This window comes from Brachyhypopomus gauderio, chromosome 1 (genome assembly GCF_052324685.1).
Source record: "Brachyhypopomus gauderio isolate BG-103 chromosome 1, BGAUD_0.2, whole genome shotgun sequence".
Taxonomy (NCBI): domain Eukaryota; kingdom Metazoa; phylum Chordata; class Actinopteri; order Gymnotiformes; family Hypopomidae; genus Brachyhypopomus; species Brachyhypopomus gauderio.
The window spans coordinates 39,026,739-39,043,521 of record NC_135211.1 but is presented as its reverse complement, the minus strand read 5'-3'; the positions used below and the strand labels follow the sequence as shown (position 1 = coordinate 39,043,521).

Genomic DNA, 16,783 nt, shown 5'->3' with positions numbered 1-16,783 from the left:
GGGTTATATTTTACTTTTGCTTTGTCACCTATACTTATGATCATGACTGCTGGTGTAGTTACGGTCCTGTTTTTGCAGCTCAACTGTGAGTAATCAGAAGATGGTCACACATCTTGTCTGTCATAGTAGTCACTGTGTCATACCTCATCATGATTTGATTTGATTTGAGTTATGAAAAATCAACGCTACTCTTAAACTCATGCCCAGGGTTTTACATTTAACCAAATTAATCAACCTTAAATCAATTTTTTTATGAGCTCAAATAAGGTTGGGATAGTCTTATTTATAAACTGTATGCGTGGCTTCCTGCATAACAGGATAAGCTGTCACCGCATTTTGAATTATTTCGCGTCCCTTACGTTAAATAATAGTCATAATCATGTCCGATGCATTCTGTGGCGTCCCAAAATATTCAGAATGCTGTTCATTTAGTACTAAAATAAACATGTTTCTGTGTATTTTTGCTGGTGGACCCTACATCTATTAAAGGCCATGGCCCCTGTGGTGGGAGGAGCCTCGCGCCAAATAACTCCATTGGCCACAACTATCTCCTTAACCAGCTTGGCGTCACGTGTAAGGTCACGTGCCCCTCATGTATCTCGTTAAAGGCCCTAAATCTTCCACTGAACGCGGTTAAGACGTTACGGACCCCGGTTGATTTACCGAGGCAGCAGATGAGCGCTTGAGCGGCTGCCAGGGTGCTGGGTGAGCTCTCCGCGAGCCGCTGTAACCTCACCCCGCCAACGGCTTTAGCTCCACACGACGGTTGGCGCGTTTGTTGACGCGGTCGCCATGGAAGCGGCGCGAGTGACAGACACGCACGCGCAGCTGTTGTGCGTCTTCAGCGGGAACGCTGGCTCGAGCCCCCCCCGCATGCGCGGAGCTCCCTCAGTGGTCCGCGCTGCTGCCTCGGGCTTTGGCCAACTTCACACGGCGTAGTTTAAGTAATGGGGCTCTACGTTATGTGAAGTACTTTACTAAAAGTAAATAAAGTGTTTTGTAGAAAAAAACAAACATACCTATGTGAAAGGGGAGGTGGTTATTAACGAGACGGTCAGTTGAATCAGGTGGTTATTTACACACCTGCTTGTCCAGAGGGGGATCTGAGTTACCTACAATACCGACACATTGACTCAAACGCATCTAATGGATAAAAACGGATGCTTAAATCAAGGAGAAACAGAAACGTGTTTCACGACTGTGTCTGTGAAACTCGACAAAACACTTGATACTAAAACCATACTGTGGAAATGTGAGCTAATAATATTTATGCCTTATTGCATAAGCATGAAACAGGAAAGAAAAATGGAAATTTGACTGATGTTTAAAATCACTTAAAATGACTTTATTCATCTTACATCAACAGAAATTAAATCCCTGAAGGGTATTTACACCAACCAATACAAAAAGATGAAAGATACCATTTACAGAACCATTGTCCTAGAAAATGCTGATATTTCTCTGTCCCTCTCAAAAACAAAAAGACACACACAAAAAACAAACAAACACTGCACTGTCCTCCAGTGCATGTAAACATCTGGTGTGTTGTCATGGAAACATGTTCTTCCCTTGTTGCCTGAGGTGTGCTGAGGTGATCTGATTAAATAAATAACTCGTAGCGCTATAGCGAGGCAGTCTGCCATTTCGTTTTGCTGCAACACAAATACCTTAACACCAGTTGTAACTGCTCAAGTTTCAATAGTACATGTGAAATAATGTACTATTATTGAACAAATGTAAGATTGGTCTTAATGAGTATAGGTTAATAAACCTGTACTAATATAATGTCTGTGTTTGTCTAACATCTGCATAGGGGTATTGAGACCTATCAGAATAAGCCTTAAATCGTGATTGTCATAACAATAATTCAGCTAAATTTAAGCTATGTAGATAGACAGCTAGCAATATAAGTCAACATTATGCCAGTGTGACCATCCTGAGGACTTTAGCTAACTGCTAGCCTTTTAGCATTGTTTGTGTTGCGCTGTTCAAAAATCGGTTCAAAGTAGACATATATAGAACCCACCTAATCTCTGTTTTGTGTACAAAAAGGCAATTTAAAATGTAGTAAATAAAAAAGTCAAAAGTACAGTCACAGCTTGTGAAACCAACCCTGTTTACTGCCCCCGGGGCCTTGAGCCGGGACTACCCAGCTCCTGGGCCTGTCAGCCAACATCTGGCTCTACCAGTCACCTGCAAACACCTTCCTGCACATGTTGGAGTTCTCCTGGTGCAGAGGGAACTCGGAGCCAGGTACCAGCTGCTCCCTGCTCTTCTGCCAGGTGACGGGTTCTCCAGAGGACAGCTTCTCCACTTTAGACACGGCCTCCCTACACGTCGGGGACAGGAGCTTCAGGTCAGTCTTAAACACTCACAGAATATGTTCTTGCCTGTTCATACAGTGTCTCTCAGCGTATTACACTCTGGCATTCACACTGATTTGTAAAATTCAGGAGTATTGAGCATTGAGCAGAATTTTGTCACAGGTATTTTTGCCATTATGTGTCTAGCCATTTCCTCAGTGCACCTGAGGAAGACCTTGTGATGTCTGGCAGAACCAACACACGTAGTTCTCCATATAAGACTGTGTGATCTGTTGCAGAACTGAGACGCATGTAGATTTCCACACGTGTGATGCGTGGATGGGCACCTGAAGGGGAAGGTGGTCTTGTCCATCTGCATACAGACGAGGAAAGGGTACTCGGAGAACTGCACCGTGGTGATGAAGTCGAGCGCCGCCTCCATCTCAAAGCTCACCTCCATCCCCACGCTGAGGAAGTCGGCATCCACCGTCACGTTCCCTACCACCACCACCGCGCCCCTGCAGAGAGCGTACAACCGCTTAGGCTTCTGACCTTTGGGGGCGGTCACACCGATCTGGACATCAGGTGGCATTTCGCCTGGGGTGCTGATGGTATAAGCAGATGCCTCTGTTCTCAGAACGCCTGTTCACCTTTGCTGGCCGACTCAAAATGGCCGCCAGGCATAAGTGAGTTGGAAGGTGGAATGCTGAGCTTGTTGGCCTTAGAGAGCTGTGGTTTATTCATATCTATACATAGCCTGTCTGTCTGTCTGAGTGTGTGTGTGTGTGTGTGTGTGTGTGTGCATGCGTGCCTTTGCAAAAGAGGTAGCGCTCATTTCTATGAACACACCTGTCGCTGACTGTTCTGCCTGCTGGCAGTAGTGATAAAAACCGCCTAGAACTCCTGCTCACATAACAAAGAACAGACCTGTCACCTCTGAGCACAGACCTGTCACCTCCAAACACAGGCCCGTCACCTTTGAACTACGGTAAACCCAGCCGTCAGCATCACACAAAACAATGTCACACAGCGCTACATGCTAACTCCCAAAGTATGACAGAATGTCCTGGTATTTTACGCCACAGTCAACATTTTTCTGCTCTTTTACAAGGGCACCCTATATTTGGCCTGATGGACATGAAGCCACTACCTCACCTGTCTGCCAATGCATTTGTTTCCTGGCGAGCACTTAGCTGGCTTAGCTAGCATTCCCGGGCTAGCAGCCAGAGGCTAACGGAGTAGTACCTGATACAGAAGCTGCTAACGAGAAGAGCAGAGGAGCACTTTGAGCCCCTCTGGGGGATTAATGGTGACATTATAAGAACCACAGACTCACATCGACATTGCCATTGATGTGAAGTGGAGAGAAAGGTTCTTTGAGTTCACTGGGAAATATTAAAAGTGGGCGGAGCCAAACAGAGGAGGGTGTGTTTACCTGTTGTTAACGCTAGTCTTGGATTCCCTGTACCAAAGGCTGAACTCCATGCCTCCAGAGATGTCAACAGCCAGACCACCTTGGAACTCGACAGAGGCCCGCAGACCAAATTGCAGAGGGATCACCTAGTCGATGAAAGCAAGATTAATTTCACTCTATTCTGCAGCAAAACTACTTTAAAATATGTATACAGAAATAATACAGCAATCCTCTAGTTCAGTAATGAGTAACAAAACATGGTTAATAAGACATTGGTAGGCGTTTACTGCTACATTAGAAGTGTTGACAGTTTTGTTATTATTTTAGAAATAGTTTGGTTTTAAAAACATGAGACCTATGAGTGTGCAGTAAAACCAACCAACTGGGTTAAAATACTACAAAAAAAAACAAATAAAAACATTTTCCACTTCTGTAATCTGTCAGTCATTTTTTAATCTACAGATCTACCTGTTTGTGTCACAGTAACACATAATTACCAAACAGATCCCTGATCAGTAAGTGCAAAGCAAAGCTGACAAATTGTCGTTGTGAGAGTTCGCTGAGTGGCTATGCATTGGCTGACGGGGTACGTGTTGGAAGGTGTTGATTGGACCAGCAGGGCTTTAGCTCTGGTGTCACCTGGGAATGGTCCGTGAGCAGGATCAACCCCTTCACCACGTTAATGGGGTCTCCAGACAAGGAGAACATCTTGGCCATCAGGTCGCTGTAACCCTTGAAGAAGGTGACGGGGCGCAGCTGCACGTCCAGGAGGATTGCCGACATTCCCGCAAAGGATTCCAGGTCCTCTTCGCCCTCGTCGGCCGTGGCCGCAATTAAAGACTCCAGGCCCTGGGCCTCGATGGCCACCTGGTGAACAGGTGAGAGGACGCTAACCCAGGGGCTATTAAACCACGCACGGCCTGTGAATCTGTCTGCAAGTCAGTCTAACAACGATTAGCATTTCTTCTAATTCTGTATTTGTTATGGTCATAAACACCTCCATTTATACTGCAAGGTATATTTTTATTGTATGCGTGAGGTGTTGGTGCTGCTTTTACATCTGATGAAATCCACAACGAGGTGTGAAGTGTAAATATGTTACTGATTAAATTGCTCTGCCTAATTGAATAAGAGGTTCCTTGCTTGTGTGTGCAGTACCTGCAACCCATGTAAGAGGGCGCTGTTGCTCTGGCCAAAGATGTTCATGTTGCTCCTCCTGAGGATTCCAGACCCTGAGTAAAGTATGTCCAAGCTGTAGGTGGAAGTGACATCGGCGCTGCCTAAAAAAGCATGGAGCACAGTTCAAACTGACTGGTGGTGTCAAAGGTCAACAGTCAAAGGTCAAGCAGTAAGGGAAGCAGTGGTAACTTACGTGTCATGTAACCAGAGTATGCAGAGGAGGAGCCGACCTTTGAGAAACGGTTGTAGTTATGAACGACCATGTCCTTCAGTATCTTACGGACCAGCTTACTACAGACAACAGGGCGAGGGTTAGCATCGGACAACATTACAGACCAGACAGGCGTTCGTGACAGACCAGACGGGCATTCTAAGCAGTGGCAAGGCTGTGAGATCACACCTGAGCAGGGCATGCTTGCCTGGAAGGCATGTCTACTAGCAGATTACTTAAAACTCTTGGTAAACTTGGGAATCCAAACTTGGAACTCCACAAAGTCACCTGGACTCACCTGGCAGGTAGGTCGAAGCGTAGGATGTCCTGCACCTTTGACAACATGTACTTGTTCATCTCCTGGGGCAGGTGTTCGATGGACAGCAGCAGGTTCTTCACCTCCGTGTACGTGGGATCGCTGCTCAGGATCACGTCCGCTGCAGCCGCACGCACGCTCTTCTCGTACACACGCCGGTTCTGATGGTACACGCGGTTCAGCGTCCGCTTCACCTGCACACGCCAGGGGGAACACGTGAAGGTTGGGGGAGGTGCTAACTTCTGACCTTCTGTCCATTACATAATTCCGATGCAGCCAGGATCACTAACTGGTGTTTCCAGGCCTCGGTTCCTGTTCCAGGCTGGGGCGTCTTCTGGATAGCTGGATTAACCTGCATTCTTTTAATGTATTGCCAACCCACAGTTCCCTCCTGCTCCTGTTTTATGACTAATTTACAGCTGTCCATTAGATCAAGAGCCAAACATTCAATCACCACAACTGATTGGATCCCTGATCCAGCTCATATAGACATCCTCTTTTCTGAAATTAATAAGGTAACAGCAGGGGGAAGAGCCTTTTCTTATAAGGCCCCCCAGCTTTGGAACAACCTTCCAAAATGCATCCGGGACTCTGACACAGTCACAATCTTTAAGTCTAGGTTGAAAACCCACCTATTTGGTTTAGCGTTTGATAATTAACATCCCCCCTTAGATAAAGGTTCAGATCCAGGGGTTCATAGGCGAAGGGTTTTATGGTAGACTGGGGCGCTGGTGCTGTCGTCCTGTCACTGCTCGTGGTCACTCAAGTTTGTTGACAGTGCAGTGGACGGATGCCATTGTCTCAGAATGCCCCCAAGCCTATGTTACCTTCTGGTTCTGCCTTTTTAGCTAGGCTGTAATAGTTTAACTTAATGCCGGAGTTGCTGCCAGACTCCAGAAATGTGTTTAATTTCATATGTCCTGTATATGTCCTCATACAGAGCTAAATTTCCCCTGTTTTATTTTCTCCACATGGCTGCCCGCCTGCTCGAGGAAAAATGAGATGAGGAGAGACAAGCGATCCATCCAGTGCCAGCCACCTACTGCCTGACCGGATGAGCCTACACCATGATGGACATTACTACATCTTTTCCTTTTCTTTATTTCTTTCTGTTTAAATTGTTGTTGTTGTTGTCATGGTGACCGGTGTCGGCCAGAGGAGGATGGGTTCCCCCCCTGAGTCTTGGTTCCTCTCAAGGTTTCTTCCTCATGCAAAAAAACGAGGGAGTTTTTCCTTGCCACTGTCGCCCTTGGCTTGCTCACCGGGGGCTAGGACTCGGCACTTGTAAAGCTGCTTTGTGACAACAACTGTTGTAAATAAAATTTGATTGATTGATTGATTGATACCGAGCTATGTAATCTGAACGGTCATAAAGACTGCTGGTGTTAAATGCTGTGATGTGAAGTGTGTCAGCGTGTCCACCAACCTCAGGTGTGATGAGCTGTGGGTCGTATCTCTGCAGTGCCGTGATGGCGATGGTACCGATGGCACCCGTCTCAGACTCGGCGTAGCGGGTGAGTAGGGGCACGGCCTCGGGCAGCAGGGCGTTTTTCAGGGCCAGCAGGTACATCTGCACCTGCGCCTCGTCCTGTGAGCTGTCCGGTCCTGCTAAGAGCAGCTCCCGCACCGTAACTACTGCCTACACAGCACCCCCGGAGGAGAAGCATGGTATAACCAAGGGTTTCATTCACTAGTTCAAGTTCAAGCTGAATTTTGACAATCATATTGTCATTTCAACTACATACAGAGTACACAGTGAAACGAAACAATGTTCCTCCAGGACCATGGTGCAACATAAAACACAGTGCAGACAGGACATAAGTGCAATGGACAGACAGTACAACACAATACAGACAGTACAGTACACAGAGTGCAAAACAGACACTAGACAGAGAAGTGTAAGAGGTAGGTTTGGTTAGTGCAAATTGTGCCGTGTGCAATATGCAGTATATATACAAAGGGAGCCCCTGTCGCAGTGAAGTAGTGTGTGTAGTGCAAGTGCCTTCACATTGTCAGGGATAAGTGGTTGGGTGTGTGTCTGTGTGTGTATGTATGGAGGAGAAGTCCATCAGTTCAGTGTCTGGCGTTGAGGAATCTGATGGCTTGTGGGGGGAAGCTGTTGCAGAGTCTGGTTGTGTTGGACACTACTGACCTGTTCACCTTAGATTTGACTCAGCTCGTTTTGGTTGTTCACGAGTGACTCTTGGTATATATATATATATATATGGGAGCAGCGTGTGTGTGAGTGTGTGTGTGTGTGTGTGTGTACTCACTGGGAGCAGCGTGAGTGTGTGTGTGTGTGTGTGTACTCACTGGAAGCAGCGTGTGTGTGAGTGTGTGTGTGTGTGTGTGTGTGTGTGTGTGTGTGTGTGTGTGTACTCACTGGGAGCAGCGTGTGTGTGTGTGTGTGTGTGTGTGTGTGTGTGTGTGTGTGTGTGTGTGTGTACTCACTGGGAGCAGCGTGTGTGTGTGTGTGTGTGTGTGTGTGTGTGTGTGTGTGTGTGTGTACTCACTGGGAGAAGCGTGTGTGTGTGTGTGTGTGTGTGTGTGTGTGTACTCACTGGGAGCAGCATGTGTGTGTGAGTGTGTGTGTGTGTGTGTGTGTGTGTGTGTACTCACTGGGAGCAGCATGTGTGTGTGAGTGTGTGTGTGTGTGTGTACTCACTCGGAGCAGTGTGTGTGTGTGTGTGTGTGTGTGTGTGTGTACTCACTCGGAGCAGCATGTGTGTGTGTGTGTGTGTACTCACTCGGAGCAGCATGTGTGTGTGTGTGTGTGTGTGTGTGTGTGTGTGTGTGTGTGTGTGTACTCACTGGGAGAAGCGTGTGTGTGTGTGTGTGTGTGTGTGTGTGTGTGTGTGTGTGTACTCACTGGGAGCAGCATGTGTGTGTGAGTGTGTGTGTGTGTGTGTGTGTGTGTGTGTGTACTCACTGGGAGCAGCATGTGTGTGTGAGTGTGTGTGTGTGTGTGTGTGTGTGTACTCACTCGGAGCAGCATGTGTGTGTGTGTGTGTGTGTGTGTGTGTGTGTGTGTACTCACTCGGAGCAGCATGTGTGTGTGTGTGTGTACTCACTCGGAGCAGCATGTGTGTGTGTGTGTGTGTGTACTCACTGGGAGCAGCATGTGTGTGTGTGTGTGTGTGTGTGTGTGTGTGTACACTGGGAGCAGCGTGAGTGTGTGTGTGTGTGTGTGTACTCACTGGGAGCAGCGTGTGTGTGAGTGTGTGTGTGTGTGTGTGTGTGTGTGTGTGTGTGTACTCACTGGGAGCAGCGTGTGTGTGTGTGTGTGTGTGTGTGTGTGTGTGTGTGTGTGTGTGTGTGTACTCACTGGGAGCAGCGTGTGTGTGTGTGTGTGTGTGTGTGTGTGTGTGTGTGTGTGTGTGTGTGTGTGTGTGTGTGTGTGTGTACTCACTGGGAGAAGCGTGTGTGTGTGTGTGTGTGTGTGTGTACTCACTGGGAGCAGCATGTGTGTGTGAGTGTGTGTGTGTGTGTGTGTGTGTGTGTGTGTACTCACTGGGAGCAGCATGTGTGTGTGAGTGTGTGTGTGTGTGTGTACTCACTCGGAGCAGTGTGTGTGTGTGTGTGTGTGTGTGTGTGTGTACTCACTCGGAGCAGCATGTGTGTGTGTGTGTGTGTACTCACTCGGAGCAGCATGTGTGTGTGTGTGTGTGTGTGTGTGTGTGTGTGTACTCACTGGGAGAAGCGTGTGTGTGTGTGTGTGTGTGTGTGTGTGTGTGTGTGTGTACTCACTGGGAGCAGCATGTGTGTGTGAGTGTGTGTGTGTGTGTGTGTGTGTGTGTGTGTGTACTCACTGGGAGCAGCATGTGTGTGTGAGTGTGTGTGTGTGTGTGTGTGTGTGTACTCACTCGGAGCAGCATGTGTGTGTGTGTGTGTGTGTGTGTGTGTGTGTGTGTGTGTACTCACTCGGAGCAGCATGTGTGTGTGTGTGTGTACTCACTCGGAGCAGCATGTGTGTGTGTGTGTGTGTGTACTCACTGGGAGCAGCATGTGTGTGTGTGTGTGTGTGTGTACACTGGGAGCAGCGTGTGTGTGTGTGTGTGTGTGTGTGTTTGTACACTGGGAGCAGCATGTGTGTGTGTGTGTGTGTGTGTGTGTGTGTGTGTGTGTGTGTGTGTGTGTGTGTGTGTGTGTGTACACTGGGAGCAGCGTGTGTGTGTGTGTGTGTGTGTGTGTGTGTGTGTGTGTGTGTGTGTGTGTGTTACTCACTGGGAGGTCACATCCTCCTTTTTGACAGAGCTTTCTGACTAGTGCTCCCATGATGATCACAACAGACTCCTTAATCTCTATACTGGCGATCTGTCCCTTAGAGATATCCTACAGATAGAAAGCACACACACACACACACACACACACACACATCTATCTCAGAATCACGCTCTACATCATGCAATTTAAAGCCGACAAAAAATTGATGCAGAAACAAACAGAATTCTTTTAAATATGTCAGTCAGATTTTTACATTTTTACTTCCTCATCGTTAATTGTCTCCGCAGTCTCTGGATAGAGATCTTAAATCAACATTTGCATTGTGATCTGCTTCTACATATACATGGCAAATCTTTATGTGTAATCAATCACATCAGCTCCCTTTACAGACTGATGTCAGAACTGCTGAAGATGCAGGTATAGGTGGATAAAGTTGCTCAGGCTGATCTGAGGTCAGTAGGTGTCGCTCTGCCTCTCACCAGCAGGGCCTGCAGCATGCTCTCGGTGGGATGGGAGGCAAATCCACACGCGTACAGGAAACGTTCTTGCAGCAACATGCCATCTGCTTTACGGAAGTCCAGGAAGTCCAGCATGGCAGAGAGAGAGGCTGGAGTCTGAGCAGAGGTGACTGCATCTACCAGCTGGGGGCTAGTGGGGGGGGGGTGTTAATATCATTTATTGTTACATCTTTCTTATTCATTTACTTATTTATAGTAAGTTTATCTGTAATACATGAATTTTGTTACTTATGACAATACTCATGTTCAGTTCCAAAATTATTTGATCTGGCAAAATTATCCCTTTTATAGTCATACCAATTAAGCTACCTTGAATCTAATTGAGAGAGAAAGAGAAAGAAAGAAAGAGGGAGAGAGAGAGAGAGAGAGAGAGAGAGAGAGCGCAAAGATGGAGCAGCACTTACATCACAGAGACAGACAGTAATAGAGCAGCATTTACATCACAGAGACAATAATAGAGCAGCACTTACATCACAGAGACAATAATAGAGCAGCTCTTACACCACAGAGAGAAACAGTAATAGAGCAACACTTACATCACAGAGACAGATGTTAATAGAGCAGCACTTACATCGCAGAGACAGATGTTAATAGAGCAGCACTTACATCACAGAGACAATAATAGAGCAGCTCTTACACCACAGAGACAAACAGTATTAGAGCAGCACTTACATCACAGAGACAGATGTTAATAGAGCAGCACTTACATCACAGAGACACAGTAATAGAGCAGCACTTACATCACAGACAGACAGTAATAGAGCAGCACTTACATCACAGACACAGTAACAGAGCAGCACTTACATCACAGAGACAGACAGTAATAGAGCAGCAATTACATCACAGAGACAGACAGTAACAGATCAGCTCTTACAGCACAGACAGACAGTAATAGAGCAGCACTTACATCACAGAAACAGACAGTAATAGAGCAGCACTTACATCGCAGACAGAGTAATAGAGCAGCTCATACTGCAGAACAAGACAGTAATAAAGCAGCCCTTTCACACAGAGTGATAGAGCAGCCCTTTCACACAGAGTGATAGAGCAGCCCTTTCACACTGAGTGATAGAGCAGCCCTTTCATACAGAGAGAGATAGAGCAGCCCTTTCACACAGAGAGTGATGAAGCAGCCCTTTCACACAGAGTGATAGAGTAGCCCTTTCACACAGAGAGTGATGAAGCAGCCCTTTCACACAGAAAGTGATAGAGCAGCCCTTTCACACAAAGAGTGATAGAGCAGCCCTTTCACACAGAGAGTGATGGCGCAGCCCTTTCACACAAAGAGTGATAGAGCAGCCCTTTCACACAGAGAGTGATGGCGCAGCCCTTTCACACAAAGAGTGATAGAGCAGCCCTTTCACACAGAGAATGATAGAGTAGCCCTTTCACACAGAGAGTGATGGAGCAGCCCTTTCACACACAGAGTGATAGAGCAGCCCTTTCACACACAGAGTGATAGAACAGCCCTTTCACACAAAGAGTGATAGAGCAGCCCTTTCACGCAGAGAGTGATGGCACAGCCCTTTCACACAAAGAGTGATAGAGCAGCCCTTTCACACAGAGAGTGATAGAGTAGCCCTTTCACATACAGAGTGATAGAGCAGCCCTTTCACATACAGAGTGATAGAGCAGCCCTTTCACACAGAGAGTGATAGAGCAGCCCTTTCACACAGAGAGTGATAGAGCAGCCCTTTCACATACAGAGTGATAGAGCAGCCCTTTCACACAGAGAGTGATAGAGCAGCCCTTTCACACAGAGAGTGATAGAGCAGCCCTTTCACACACAGAGTGATAGAGCAGCCCTTTCACATACAGAGTGATAGAGCAGCCCTTTCACACAGAGAGTGATAGAGCAGCCCTTTCACACAGAGAGTGATAGAGCAGCCCTTTCACACACAGAGTGATAGAGTAGCCCTTTCACACACAGAGTGATAGAGCAGCCCTTTCACACACAGAGTGATAGAGCAGCCCTTTCACACAGAGAGTGATAGAGCAGTACTTACAGTGATGTCTTGCTGCAGTTACGAAGCACTCGCAGGATGTCGGCCTTGCTAGCGCTCCGGAGGCTGTGGATCAGAGACAGGAAGCTGCGAGGTGCAGAAGCCTTGGACAGGGAGTTCGGCTCTAAATGACCACGCACCGCCTTCCATGAGTCCATCAGCTGGGTGTAGACACACACACACACACACACACACACACACACACACACACACACACACGCACACACACATACACACACGCACACACACACACGCACACACACACACACCACACACGCGCACACACACACACACAGACATATTTTTTAGCACTCGTAGTCGTGTTTACATCACACACACAAACACAGAGAGCATAAAGCATTTGCCCATACACATCCTCATACACACAATCACTTGTCCAACGCCGCCTGGCAAAATCATATAAACCCACATCTCCCACACACAGACACACACACACACACACACACACACACACACACTTACCAAGCACCCTTTACAATGCTTCTTTCCCTTCTCCATGACCACGCCCACTGAGAAGAACTTGGCATCCACACTCTTCACCACACTTGCAGCGTCTTTTCCGGCTGCTTCCGCCGGACCCGCCGTGACCTCTTGCAGGGACAGAGACTGCCTGAGAAAACACGACAGCTCTGTGTCAGCCCAGCATCAACTTCCTCCTTCTTTCTTTTTTTATCTTTCCTTCTTTCTCTCCCATTCCGTCTTCCCCGTTTGTCCTCGCCGTCTCTCCCAGCTGTCCTCTCACTCACCTGGACACGACTTTAGTGGCGGTAGTGTGGTGACTGTTCAAAGACAGGACGTGCTCTTCCTCTGAAACTGCTGATTTGATGAAGCCATGGTCCAGTGAGATGACTGTGACTGAGCTTGACTTCCAGGTCACACCCAGAACCTGTTAGAGAGGCCGGGAAGCGAGAAGACGATGGAGAGATGGAGAACGAATGGAGAAAGTGAGATAGTGTAAACCTGTGTATCTGATGATACATACAGTCTTTTCCACAACTGTATGTAGTGATGAGCCTTAATTGTGTATGTATGTATGTGTGTCTGTGTGTGTGTTTCTGTGTATGTGTGAGTGTGTGTGTGTGTGTGTGTGTGTGTGTGCATGTGTGTGTACGCATGCATGTGTGTGTGTGCGAGCATGCGTGTGTGTGTATGTATTGTGTGTGTGTGTGTGAGCATGCGTGTGTGTTTGTGAGTGTGTGTGTGTGTGTGAGCATGCGTGTGTGTTTGTGAGTGTGTGTGTGTGTGTGTGGGTAGGTGTACTGACCTGGCTGTGCGTGGTGAATCCTGTCTCCTGTGCTTTGCAGCTCTCCAAGTGTTTTGTGCGGATAACCTGATTTTTAGAAGCCTTGTACTCAACTAAGCACTTTCCTGAAACATCGGCCTACACACACACACACACACACACACACACACACACACACACACACACACACACACACACACACACACACACACAGTTACTTAGTGTCAGAAAGCTCCACAGCCTCCTAGCTACTCCAAAAACTCCTATATCTACACCAACCTGTGCTCCACCTAGAATCCCCCAGACTACCCCACACTCTACACTCATCCTCCAACCACCTCCACCAACTGCTCCAACCAGACCGTCACGTGACGACAACAGAGCTGTGGTCCACTTGTAGCATTCCATTGTTGAGATGCCGTCATTACCTCCACCATCTTTCCAGTCTTGAGCTGCATCATTAGCATGCTGGCCACGCCCCTCTTGAGGTTCTTGATGGTCACAGGCTCTGCCTTGTATGTATAGAGGCTCCGCACCTGGGCCATCAAACACAGTAACCATTCTACATTATCTCCAGCAGAACTTCAGCATCGATCACTGAACCGATATCACTGTTAGCCAATCGTCTACTACATCATTTCCAGAAGTTTGTCATGCTCTCTCGTGCCTCATTCTGTTACCTTGCCCATCTTCCAGAGCAGAAGAAAGGGTCTTTGGAGATCCTCCAGGTTTTCTCTACCCACAATGCCTTCTGTCGTAGAGCCATGGAAGATGTTGTTTTTGCGCGAGCGTTGAACTGCGTTCTGGAGCAGAACGTTTGAGATCTGACAGACCAGAAAGAGAAAGTGAGTTTTACTGTCCTGTTCCCAACACACACAAGCCCTGGGTCCTGTGGTACGCTGTTTCTCCATGCTTTAACAGCCCCTTTAGAAGCCTCCCTCCTCACCTGGACACGGAGAAGCTGTTCATCCTGATTCTCTGGGTTCCTCCAGGTGAGGCTGATGTCCACGTCGCTGGAGATCTGGAAACCAGCATTCCCCCTGGTGGGCGCCCTCGGTCGGTTCAGGCCAAGCTCCGCATTGTAGTGGAATCTGTAAAGCCGTCTGTCGTCCAACCGGGGGCCTGCACTCGCACCTGGTAAAACACAGCACACAGTACACACACACACACACATACACACACACACACACCCATGCTGATTCAAGCTGAAGCTGACTCCAGATCAGCTGGATATGTTTACACAGGATGCTTTGAATCAGCAGACAGCTGGTCTGAGACCAGTGGCCTGGTGTGGGGGGAGCGGCAGAGGGCAGACTCATGCTGGCTAGAGCGCAACAAAAGAATGAGACATCTAACCATCACAGTCTTTAGTCTGTGGGGAGTGATGTATGTTCCAGTCTGCACTGGGACTAGTGGATCTACATCTGAGAGATGACGCCTGCACTCACTAATCAAGCTATTTTAATTCTTTAATATTTTGAAGGGTGTTCTGCTGGTGGGCTCAGTTCACGTTTACGGCATAGACGGGTCGTTATTCAGCATCGGTCTTAATGCTGTGACTGATATTCGCTTGGTGTGGGATGTAGTGTGATATCTGCTTTAAGCATTTGTGTTGTTAATAAGAAACCACAGCTTGGGGCAACTGGTGTGGGAGTTCAACCATATCTGTCCCAGTGGGTGGGTGTAAGATAATGGAGCAGCTGTAGTTATCCTGACGGGTAATGATCAGGTTATCTAGACATGATCAACCTGCACATATGGGCGGTCTGTGTTGCCAAAAATGGATTTAAAGTAACTTTTTTAAGCACTTTGTCTGTTATTTTTTATTATTTTATGGTTAAAGATCTGCATTACTGATTTCTCAACGTGCACTAGGCTACAAGTATTAACACATGTCCTAAATCTCTCTCTCTCTATATATATCTATCTATCTTTTTCTAGGAATAGACCAGCGTCATCAATACTGACGTGTCACACTCAGATTTCATCACAGCCTCAAATCCTTAAACCAGATTTTTTTTTACATCACATAGGATCTGCCGTGTAAAGTGTACGATCAGAAGAATAAACTATAGTATATCTCACGTTTAGATTACACCAGAAGATTTCAATTACAGTTTCAATTCGACTTTTAATCATTAACATTAACTTATTTTGGGCAAAGAATGAATGAAACTACAGAGTTGCTGTCTGTTGCTTTATGTGAATTATCAGTTGTTAGTAATGTGTTTTTACTTGGAAAACTCAACTGAAATCTAAAATTGCATTTCGTTAAACGCGGGTATTCCTGACCAGTTTAGCACTAAGTTGACTTTAATGGTTCTTTCAAAAAGAAATAATGTGAAGTAAAAAAAAAACAAGTGAAACTACTGCAATTGAATTGTTCCATCGTATGAATGAAAATGAAATGCAGAAACACGCGTCGCGAGGACAACGCTCTGGCACGCGCCTCCGCTTTGAAGTCATGACCGTCAGGCGAACCGGGAGCGCGAGCGCTTACCTTGCGACGACGCGCCGACGAGGGCGGCGGAGAACAGCAGAAACGCCACGACTCGCTGCATCGCCGCGTAAAAGTCCCGAGAAAAGCGCAGTTGGCGAGAGAAGATGCAGGCGGACGAGTGGGACAGGGAGAGAGGAGAAGGATGGTGCTCGCTTCGATTACGTTTATCTCCGTGGAGGGCAGACTCCAAACTCCACGCTCCGGTACTAAGTACGTGAAACCGGCTAATGATTAACCGCTCTCGCGCACTGCAGAGTGGAGAATCGCAGCTCGTGCCTGTGGGGCGCACGAGTGTTGGGGCAGATGTGCGGGTCTCCGAGCATCCGGTCGGCAGCAGGACATCAGGACGAGCCCAGTGTGGCCAATCTCCAGCCCGTGATGAGAAGACTGTGACTATCGGATTTTAAATCCTTTCAAAATCAGAGAGACCTTAGTCTGACCTAATTGTCCTACCCACTATGAATAATAATCTAGAAGGCCATGTTGGCACTGGGTAGTTTACAACTGCAATAAGGTCATTAAGGAGATATGCTGGTCTTTAATCACATTGTGCTCTCTTGAATTAAATCATTCTCATTTGTAATTACGCACATACAGCCGGTCTAAAATCACAGTGTGGTGGGGTGGGTCTTCGTATGGTCCCCTGTGAACAGAAACGCCTCTTTGTTTGGTGCACTGTGAAGAAGGGACTGTGCTCGTGACATTCTGATGAGGAAACATCAAACCATGTGTCCACTAATGGACAAAATGGTTATCTAAGGTCTACCAACACTTCTCTACGTCTGTGCGTAATAGTACCGCGTTTGGCTACATCTTCGGTGAAATTTGATGTAGAAAATTCAGTAGGCCTA

General features: G+C 47.2%; 1 protein-coding gene and 1 long non-coding RNA gene across 2 annotated transcripts; one reads left to right on the top strand and one right to left on the bottom strand.

Moving 5' to 3' along the window:
• Positions 1-1,397: 1,397 nt before the first annotated feature.
• Positions 1,398-16,524, bottom strand: mttp (microsomal triglyceride transfer protein). Its single transcript, XM_077013529.1, has 18 exons — positions 15,933-16,524; positions 14,379-14,566; positions 14,113-14,256; positions 13,861-13,968; positions 13,454-13,570; positions 12,936-13,075; positions 12,652-12,799; positions 12,172-12,329; positions 10,127-10,295; positions 9,648-9,755; positions 6,850-7,062; positions 5,406-5,617; positions 5,090-5,187; positions 4,876-4,997; positions 4,357-4,584; positions 3,739-3,863; positions 2,651-2,821; positions 1,398-2,330 (listed from the first exon to the last, which is right to left on the bottom strand). The coding sequence occupies exons 1-18, from the start codon at positions 15,991-15,993 to the stop codon at positions 2,183-2,185; spliced, it is 2,658 nt and encodes an 885-aa protein (XP_076869644.1). The 5' UTR covers positions 15,994-16,524; the 3' UTR covers positions 1,398-2,182.
• Positions 4,401-6,759, top strand: LOC143519874 (uncharacterized). Its single transcript, XR_013132554.1, has 2 exons — positions 4,401-4,595; positions 4,873-6,759. It is a non-coding gene; the product is annotated as an uncharacterized LOC143519874 (long non-coding RNA).
• Positions 16,525-16,783: the final 259 nt, after the last annotated feature.

What these genes read in the sequence shown, in the direction of transcription:
- mttp (XM_077013529.1), bottom strand. Translation starts at nt 15,993, where the DNA reads ATGCAGCGAGTCGTGGCGTTTCTGCTGTTCTCCGCCGCCCTCGTCGGC. An exon ending in GCATGCTGCAGGCCCTGCTG is followed by an intron (nt 9,756 to 10,126) that starts GTGAGAGGCAGA and finishes TTCTATCTGTAG; the next exon opens with GATATCTCTAAGGGACAGAT. An exon ending in CCCTCTTACATGGGTTGCAG is followed by an intron (nt 4,585 to 4,875) that starts GTACTGCACACA and finishes CCTGTTCACCAG; the next exon opens with GTGGCCATCGAGGCCCAGGG.